At 38.2% G+C, this 9,595-nt stretch overlaps 1 protein-coding gene and 1 non-coding gene across 2 annotated transcripts; one reads left to right on the forward strand and one right to left on the reverse strand.

Annotated features, from left to right (window-relative positions):
• Nucleotides 1-1,198: 1,198 nt before the first annotated feature.
• LOC130744823 (uncharacterized) lies at nucleotides 1,199-2,659 on the reverse strand. Its single transcript, XM_057596981.1, has 2 exons — nucleotides 1,639-2,659; nucleotides 1,199-1,335 (listed from the first exon to the last, which is right to left on the reverse strand). The coding sequence occupies exons 1-2, from the start codon at nucleotides 2,657-2,659 to the stop codon at nucleotides 1,199-1,201; spliced, it is 1,158 nt and encodes a 385-aa protein (XP_057452964.1).
• On the forward strand, nucleotides 2,301-2,407 carry LOC130734880 (small nucleolar RNA R71). Its single transcript, XR_009018217.1, has one exon. It is a non-coding gene; the product is annotated as a small nucleolar RNA R71 (small nucleolar RNA).
• Nucleotides 2,660-9,595: the final 6,936 nt, after the last annotated feature.

Consider the following 9,595-nt stretch of genomic DNA (forward strand, 5'->3'; position numbering starts at 1 on the left):
CTTCGTTTGAAGCTTCGAATGGAAAAAGTCTTCATCGTCCGTTGATCTTAGGTTTCTTGAACTATCAGGGATTCCGTTTCGGCAAACTTCCGAGAATTGGAATTTGACGTTCGTACGTTCCAGGGTTTCGCGTCGAAATACTTGTTTATAGACGAATAAGAGAAATTCTAATATTTCTCTGAAGATTTTTGGAATTAGTTTCCCTCGTGTCCTAAAGTATAAATTAACTATTCACTAGGGTCTTCGACCTAGATTAGGCGAACGTTAGTCGTGCTATAACTTTTATCGGTTTTGATACAATCATTGGACTTTTCCTGAACCTTCTCCTTCATAAATTTATTCCATCCAATAAACTCTTGTACTTTATTCCCTTATCCAAAACTTAAAAACTTGGGTCTTACACGGGGTTTATCCCATAGTGCATTGCACTTTCGGGATCTTTCAGGTGAGCACACATATTAGTCAGATTTTTGCATGCAACCTCAAGAGCAACAACACAATCATTAAATTTTGAATTAAGAGGGATAGGAAATTTTTCGTTTTTCTTACGCTTTGGCTTCCATTGGAAGCACCCACCTTTTACCTTCTCCTCCTTATCCTTTGAGTTGACAACCATGCTCATTGAGTAGACTTTCTCAGTTTGGTCGCTCTGCGTGTTCTCCTTTTTCTTCTTATTTGAGGCTCCAGCTTTTTCTTTAAGGAAGAACTGCTTCAACTTCTCATCACTCCACTCGTCCATCATCTCCACCAAGAATGCATCATTATTCTCAATTTGCTTTGGCTTCAGGTCAAATATGGTGAAAGTGATTTTCTCATCAGCTACCCTTAAAGATATTGTTCCTTTTCCCACATTTATTTTCGCTTGTGAAGTGGCTAGGAACGGTCTTCCCATAATCAATGGTATTTTAGAGTCCTCGTCCATATCAATTATCACAAAATCCACCGGGAACTCGAACTCTCCTACTCTCACTAGCATATCTTCAACAACTCCCCAAGGAGTCACCATGGAGCGGTCCGCTAGTTGAAGCATCATCATTGTTGGCTTCAGCTCTCCAACATTAAGTCGCTCGAACATTGATAGGGGCATTAAGTTGACGCTTGCCCCTAAATCACACAAAGCTCTCACTTCTTTTGAAGCCCCAAAATTAACAGGTAGAGTGAAACTACCTGGATCCTTTCGTTTAGGTGGAAGCTTCTTTTACAGAATAGCGCTACACTCCTCAGTAAGCTCAACGATGTCATTCTCTTCACTCAACTTCCTTTTCTTAGAAAGTATCTCCTTCATGAACTTGGCATATTGAGGCATCTTTTCTAAAACTTCAGAGAATGGGAGATCTACACGCAACTTTTTAAACATCGAAACAAACTTGGAAAATTGCTTCTCCAACCTTCTCTTTGCTATGTTAGTGGGGAAAGGGGGAAAATGAACTTTTGTAAACTTATTATTTTCTAACTCTACTTTTCTCTCTTCCTCGTCTTTCTCTTTCCGCTCTTTCTTTTCCTCGATGCTCTCTTTTTTCTCTTTTTCATTATTCTCACTCCCTTTTTCTTTTCTCTCACTCAAAGTTATTCCACTCCTTAATGTAATAGCAGAACAATTTTCCTTGGGGTTAGGCACAGTGTTACTAGGAAACATACCTGGCGGTCTTTCAACGAGTTGTTTTGAGATTTGACCAACCTGGTTCTCCAGATTTTTGATTGAAGCCTCTTGGTTCTTGAAATTATTGCGAGATTCATTGATGAAACTCTTGATGGTTTGAGCCAATTCCCCCACAATGTCTTCCAAGCTCCTCTTTTTAGCTCCTTCATCTTGTTGAGGTGGTTGCCTTTGTTCCTGATATTGACCCCGCTGGTTGGAATATTGTCTTGAATCTCCTGATTGAGTCGACTTATTTTGCCCTCCCCAAGAGAAGTTGGGGTGATTCCTCCAACCTGCATTATAAGTATTGGAATATGGATTATTTTGGGGGTTAGTCAGTATTTTTACCTCCTCATCGAATTTCGCATCATCATTGCCCACATGGCAGTCATCCAAACGCTTCACTATGACATCCATTTTCTGAGACAACTTCTTATTTGAGGCTAGAACGGCATCATATGTCTCTACTTCTTGAACACTTTTTCTGTTCTGCCTGTCGTTGTTGGAATGCATAGCTTTGGTTGCTAGATTATTAATTATCTCTAAGGCTTCACTGGTGGGCAAAACATCAAAAGCTCCACCTGGAGCTGCAGTATCTAATTTGTCTCTGGTATAATCATTCAATGAGGTATAAAAAATTACTACCTGATCAGTGAGAGAAATATTATGGCTTGGGCATTTCCTTAGAAGCTCATTGAACCATTCCCATGCCTCATATAAGTTCTCTTGATCCATCTGGAGAAAGGAGTTGATCTCTTGCTTTAACTTCCTCGTGCGGGTTGCTGGAAAAAACTTTGACGTAAATTTCTTGGCTAGGTCATCCCATGATACAATACTGTGTGGAGGTTGAGACCTCAACCAAGATGCAGCAGAATCCCTTAAGGAAAAGGGAAACAACATCAACCTTACTGTGTCTAGAGTGATTCCCTGTTTCTTCAATGGGGTGCACTGCTTTGTGAATGTAGCCATATGAGCATAGGGATCTTCGAGTATACTCCCTCCAAATTGGTGCTGGCTCATAGGTGCATGAAGTGAGTTGGCACCTGGAAATTTTCTGGAACATCAGTAGGTGGAATAATACTTCCCTGAAATTCAAAGCTTATGTTAGGGGTAGTTATCTCTCGGATGGATCTCCTGGCATTTTGTTCTTCTAACTCTCTGTCTCGCTGAATCCTCCGGACTTCATAATCTGCATTATATCGCCCTTCAAATTGATCTCGAATCCTTGCCTCAATCTGTTCCGGTGTCTCAGCCATTGTTTTTGCTTTCTTTGTTGAGCTCGATTCTTCCGAGCATTCTTCTCGATCTCAGGATCAAAAAGAAGGGAATTACGATCAACAGTACCTCGCATACACTAGCAAACCAATGTTAGTAGCACCAGCACAATAAAAGTAACAAAAAAATAAAAATAAATAAAGTAAAGTCTTAAAAGTAAGAAATAGGTTCTATTATTCTAGACTAAAGCGCAATCCCCGACAATGGCGCCAAAAACTTGATAACTCCTAGGCAAGTGTACCTATTCGTTAAGTAGTAATAAATTATCGAACTCAAGGATTGCGGTCGTCTAAATCAATTTAACCTATTGAATGACTAAAAAGACTAAGTAAAAAGGTTTTGGGGGTAAATAATTGTTGTTGAAACGAACTTAGTTGAAAGTTGCAGAATTCAGTGAAAAGCAAGTACGCAGTATTGAAAACAATCAAAAGGGGAAGTACCTGGGATAGGATTTCATCAATTTTACTTATGTTCTTAATAGACTAATTAACTCATGAATTATCTAACTTATTTATGGTGCTTGCCTTAGTTTCTACGTGATAATCTCTTAACTACGTAGAACTTCCAATTAAACTGCTAACACTAATCTCTTAGTTCCTAGACGAATTTAATTGGAGAATTAAAACACTTAGTTACTAGCCAACACAATTAGAAGTTACCCTTATCTCTAAGGCGTAGGCGTTCCTAATCAATTCCTCACCGGATCCATATTTTCTACCGATTTCTCAATCGCATACAAAATAGCAAAGTTAATCTTCATGCATAAAGATTCATAAATAAAAGATGAGAAATTCATAAATAAAACTAGAATTCATGAGCCAAAAAGTAAATCAAAACATAAAGTCAAGAGAATCAAACCGAACACCCTAAGTACCTACAGATGTTTATCCAAGCATGGCTTTCATGATAAATAATTTATTGAGAAAAATAAAGGTTCTTCAAAAAGCTCCAATACTAGGATTAACTCCATAGAAGAAGGCTTAAGCTGCTCCTCTCCAAAAATCTGATCACCTTCTAATATATATCCTCAATATATATGCTCTTGTTTCTTTATTTCCGTCTGTTGCTTTATTTTGATTCCGTGTTTTTTTCTCTATTCCAATTCCAATCACGTGATCCAGGGCGTGGAAAAAGTCAAAACTTATTTATAAATCTGCCACGTGTCTCCCTGCAATTGGTGGATACTTTATAAGGGTGGAATCTAGTATTAGGCAGACCACGGTCTTATCGCAGACCCTTGATAAGATTGTGACACGTGGAAGGGAATGAAGCTGCAGCCATCTGATCTCCGCACGTGCCTGGTAATTTCAGTAGACCCTCAGCGCAGTATCAGCTCTCTTTTCCTGATTTTTCCAGAAATTAAATTAAATAAAAATAAGGTAAAATAAGATAAAATCTTAAAATAAACCAACTAAATTCTAATCAAATCTATAATTCAAAAAGTCCTAATTAAAGATAAATAAAAACTAACAAAATAAAAATAAGATAACGACTTAAAATAAACTTATCTAATCCTAAATTAAAGTAAATAAATCCTAATAATAATTTAACAAAATATAAAGCTAATTTAAATCCTAATAAAATCTAGAAAAATAATATAAAATGTAGGAAAATACAAAAACTAAATAAAAATATTAAAATGCATGAAATAAGCCTAGAGTGTCCTAAAGTGATTAAAATGTCTTAAATAATACATTAAAATGCATGCAAATAAACTAGGAAAATAACCTTAAATCCCGGGTCATCATACCCCTATACTCAACGGCAGCTTGTACTCAAGCGAAAACTTAAGGTTGCTTGTCCTCAAGCTCAAGAAAATAGTTCAAAGTAAGATGCTAGTATACATATTTTCACAAAAGATACATGAGATGAATTCCACAAAATAATTCACGCAAAGATTCAAGTTTTAAAAACTGAGTAACCTTTAGTCAGTGCAAATAAAAATTATAAAAAAATACCAAGATGCGGGGTTTCACATTTCATTCCTATTTCCCCAACCCCATATTGAGAATCCACTAATGATGACCAACAGTCTTATTTTATTATGAGTACACACATGTTCTTTCCTTTGCAATTTAGCTTTCTCCCAACCTCTCACAGTTACTACCAACTCAGGGCGAAATTATTTTCTTTTATTTAACAAGGTCAGAATATGATTGGGGGTATGCTCAGTGGTGCAAATACTTCCCATTCCCTTACTCACATCCTTTCCCTATTTTTTCATTTTTAGCACTTTAACTTTATTTTCACATGTGTGCCCCTTTTTTAACCTCACAGCCAAAAAGAGTGTAGACTCAATATAAGGATTAAAAGGAAAACTACATATTTTATGCATTATCCCCACTAACTTGGAATCTTAATAATCTTACTGCACTTTCCCAAAACTCACTCAAGTCTCTATCACTTAACTCTCCACATGTACCACAAGTTTCACTCACACTCATGCATCAAACACTTTTTATTTATAAGAACTAGCATCGAACTCGAAACAAATTTTAAGAAACCAACAAGCATCATTCAAGTACAAAAGTGTGAATACCGAGAATCCAAGACATGTGCATACAAGTGTGTGCAATCTAATTAACTAAATGCTAAATGCATGATCATGAAATTAAATGAGAGATGAGTGGTTCAGTAAAACTCCATGTACTCAGATTGGGTGCAAACTTGAAAGCACCAGGACATGGTCAGTTGGGCCCTCTAACTCAGATTAATTCCTGTAAAATCACTTAATCCTTGCAAAAATGAGCACACAAATTAAAACACCACAAAATAACTCAAATAATTCATGAGAACACTAAGACTCAATAAAAAAAATAGAAACTCAAACTAAAAAGAAAAATCTTTTAATTTTTTTTTTTAATTTATTTTTTATAATACTAAACGAAATGAGAATTAAAACTAAGGAAATAAAATTAAAACTATCACTTGGGTTGTCTCCCAAGAAGCGCAATGTTATAGTCTTTGCTAGACTCCCCTAGACTCAGAATGTCATCCGGGGTGTAACACCCCGATTTCGGTGGCGTCACTTTAGTCACTCAAAAATAATATAAAGCGGAAAAGCAGGTATTTTTTTTTCGTTTTGTTTAAATAAAAGATTTGTCGAATTAAAGACTCATCCCAACCGCGATTAACAGCGATTAATATACAATACTATTACAATCCTGCTGTAACTAAAAGCATCGTCACGAGCATCCTCCAGTGACGGCAAGGTTTACAAGTTTTCAGAAAGTATAATTAGTTCGAAATATTAAACAAGTGACAGAAAGGAATAGTTAGCCCCGGATGGCCGCCTCTAGACCTCTACAACCGACTACTCCATGGGATTCCCAACTACGGAGAACCACACGAAAGTAACGTGTCGGAGACTACCCTGTCCCAAAAGTACACAAGACGAATCAGAGCTATGACTCTAACAACCAACTCAAAGACTCTAACCACCCATATCCCACACTACTTTCATCGACCCTTCCTCGATCAGGCATGAAGTCCGGGTCCTCGTCGAAAGCTTCAGTAATAGTCATTTCGCTCCGGGTCTTTCCCGCACAACGAATCATCACGAACCGGCTGACGGACGCCTGGCAGCAGGCCAACCGCCCAAACACAAACATACACACAAAGTCAAGACGCTAGGGTCAACTCACGGAATAAAATAGATAATACAAACAACATGTGATAAAGGGGGTATATATATATGTTGTATATATACATATAAGTCATGTATTGCCTACCCTAAGGTTGATACATAGCATGTTTATCAACATAAAATCATCAAGATATATATAACGATGTTTATCAACAACAAATCACAATAACATCCACAAGTATGGTTAGGTGCATGGCGTGCCAGTGCAATGTCATGCTCAAAAGATGATCCGGATAAAATGTCACCATCTCGATGGATGGGACAAGCCAAGCACCACGCTTCGCTAAAGCACCTCGCTTTTATGAAGCAGCACGCTCCTGTGAAGCAGCTAGCTCCATTTGGGGCATGTAGCTCCGTTGAAGTCCGATCTGATATCGTCCTTCGGAAAGCAGCACACTTTCCAAGAAATGTATGCATGAATGCAATATGGTTAGCCAAACAACGAATCGTCCTCACCAAGGCACGCGTGTCTAGCTAGAGTACATTGTCTCTACAATACCCTAAGGTAAACAAAGAAGTGCTAATCGCATTTGGTAACTTTACTAGTCACTTGGGCTCACCGTCACGATGGCCAAACAAACTGCTCAACGAGCAAAAGAATGCATCTGGCATTCAGTGACTTTTCAAGTTACTTTGACTCACCAGCTCGATGGTCAAATGGACTGTTCAACGAACAAGGAGAATGCTGCTCGCACTCAGTGACTTTTCAATTTACTCAGGCTCATCAGCTCGATGGCCGAAAGGCTGCTCAATGAGCAAAGATGGTGCAATCGCACTTGGGGACTTTCCAATCATCCCAGGCTCATCCTTTGGATGGCTAGATAAACCACTAAAGAAACAAAAGGTGCTATCGCACTCAAAGTTTTCCTCACACTTAGATTGTCGACCCTTCCCGTTTTCCAAACCATTTTCACATCCTAAGTCTTTTCCAAGAGGTTATCATCATTATTTAAAAGTGTTCTATCTTTGATTAGTGTATTATGAATTTCATTTACAAATCAAGTTCTGATTTCGTTTGTTTCAAAACTTTATAAGTAAAAAGATCCCAATAAACCCAAGTAATTCCCCGGGAAGGTCTCGATTCCTAAAACAATAAAGGCTCGAACCTTGGTTCGACCTATCAAACATTCCCAAAACAAACCCGTAATTGCCATGACGAAGATAAGTGTAATCCACACTCCGAAAGTCGCATTAAATGCACGAATATAGTCAGCACAATTTAATCTTAAACACAGATACATCAAGCTCTATTGAGCGATGAAACATTAATGCAGTGCTGCAAAACATAACCCTGTCATGTCCACTAGAAAGCGATAAGACAGAAACCAGTAAACGGCCGAAGCCTCTCAGAAAACGGAGACACACGTCTCATATAAGTTCACTCGGCCGAAGCCTCCAAAAAACATTTTTCAGAACAATTCATGCAATATTTGTGCAGAATTTAACAAATAAGTCGAACAAGTCGACTCTAGGTCATTAACTAATAACGGTGAGTTGCCACTCACGATCACAATACATTCAAGTCGAATTTATCGACGCCTACACACAAAAATAGCTAGTAAGTAAGTTGCCCTAACCTCGAGTTGTTCCAGTCTCGCGGTGTAGGTCTCCCTCACAAGCTTGTTCAGTCAATCCCAAAGTTTCCACAATCGAACCTTTGAGCAAACAAAGCAATAATGAATCAAAACAAGTCGATACCGTCGAAACAATCCTAACTAATGTTCGACTAAGCTCAAGAAGCTTCAGAGTACAACATTTAGGCACGAAAGGAAGGGCTTTCCCCGAATGGATGAGTTTTGACTCGATTCAGGTTTTGTACAAAAACACTTTATTCGCTAAAACGTGAATAACTTGAGCTACAGAACTCGGAATGACACGAAACCGGCGCCAAAATTTCCAGAATTGAAAAAGCTACGCAATGGCTCAGGTCATAGAGACCCAAAAATTATTTTTGGACACGGTACCCAAGCAAATAGGTTTCGGCCACTATGGAAAATAGGGTTTTCGAACTTTTTCTTCGATCTAAATCAATTCCTAGGTATTCTTAGGCGATATCTAGGCCAGGGAAACTCTCAGAAAAATTATCGGGTCTAAAACTAACACAGGGGTATTTTGGTCAATATTTTTAGCTCGGAAAATCAAAAATTCGAATTTTGAAAACCTAATCGGATGGAAATGTCACTAACGACGTTTATGACAACTAATCCTACTGACACTAAGCTAAGTCGTGAGTTCTAAACCGAAAGATTGAGACTTTGCCCCAAAATGGGTATTTGAGGTAAAAATTGATTCCGGCGGAATTTCGGCGACATTACGGAAAAACTAATCCGACAGAAGTGCTCTTGGGCACGTAGGGAAGATGTTTAGACAGAGAAATCAATCTATTTGGACAATTTTACAAAAAGCTCCAAACTTTGAGCTCAGAAAAACATAGAAAAAGTCGACAGATCTGACGATCAGAAGTGAGGGATAGTAACTATACCTCGATGTCTTCGATTAGCAACGAACGGTGCAGCAATCGGGCAAGAAACGGCGAAAATCAACTTCTCCTCTCCTCCTCTCAAGCTCTCGGCCACTCTCTCTCAAAGGTGAGAATTTTTTTGTTTTTTTTTCATTTTCCACCTATTTATAGGATTTGGAAAATGCGGAAAAATGATTATTCGCGATTCCGATTTTTCCTACTGATTCCAACGTATTTTAGACACGATATTCTTGCTGCTGAATCTTTTAATTCTTCAAAGAAATATCAGTATGATTTTTGGTTTTCGAGGCTTGTTTTTAATGCTTACCGGCATTAAAAATGCACTTTATGATATTGACCTCGGATGCAGAAACTTCCTTCTGAAAAAGATTGAAAACATCGAGAGAAATGGGTGTACGCGTGTGGAATCTTCGTTTGAAGCTTCGAATGGAAAAAGTCTTCATCGTCCGTTGATCTTAGGTTTCTTGAACTATCAGGGATTCCGTTTCGGCAAACTTCCGAGAATTGGAATTTGACGTTCGTACGTTCCAGGGTTTCGCGTCGAAATACTTGT

Source organism: Lotus japonicus, chromosome 1 (assembly GCF_012489685.1).
Source record: "Lotus japonicus ecotype B-129 chromosome 1, LjGifu_v1.2".
NCBI classification, from domain to species: domain Eukaryota; kingdom Viridiplantae; phylum Streptophyta; class Magnoliopsida; order Fabales; family Fabaceae; genus Lotus; species Lotus japonicus.

Coding starts and splice junctions, on each gene's coding strand:
- LOC130744823 (XM_057596981.1), bottom strand. CDS start 2,659: ATGAGCCAGCACCAATTTGGAGGGAGTATACTCGAAGATCCCTATGCT. Junction 1,336..1,638: donor ACTCGTTGAAAGACCGCCAG/GTATGTTTCCTA, acceptor AGTTGCGTGTAG/ATCTCCCATTCTCTGAAGTT.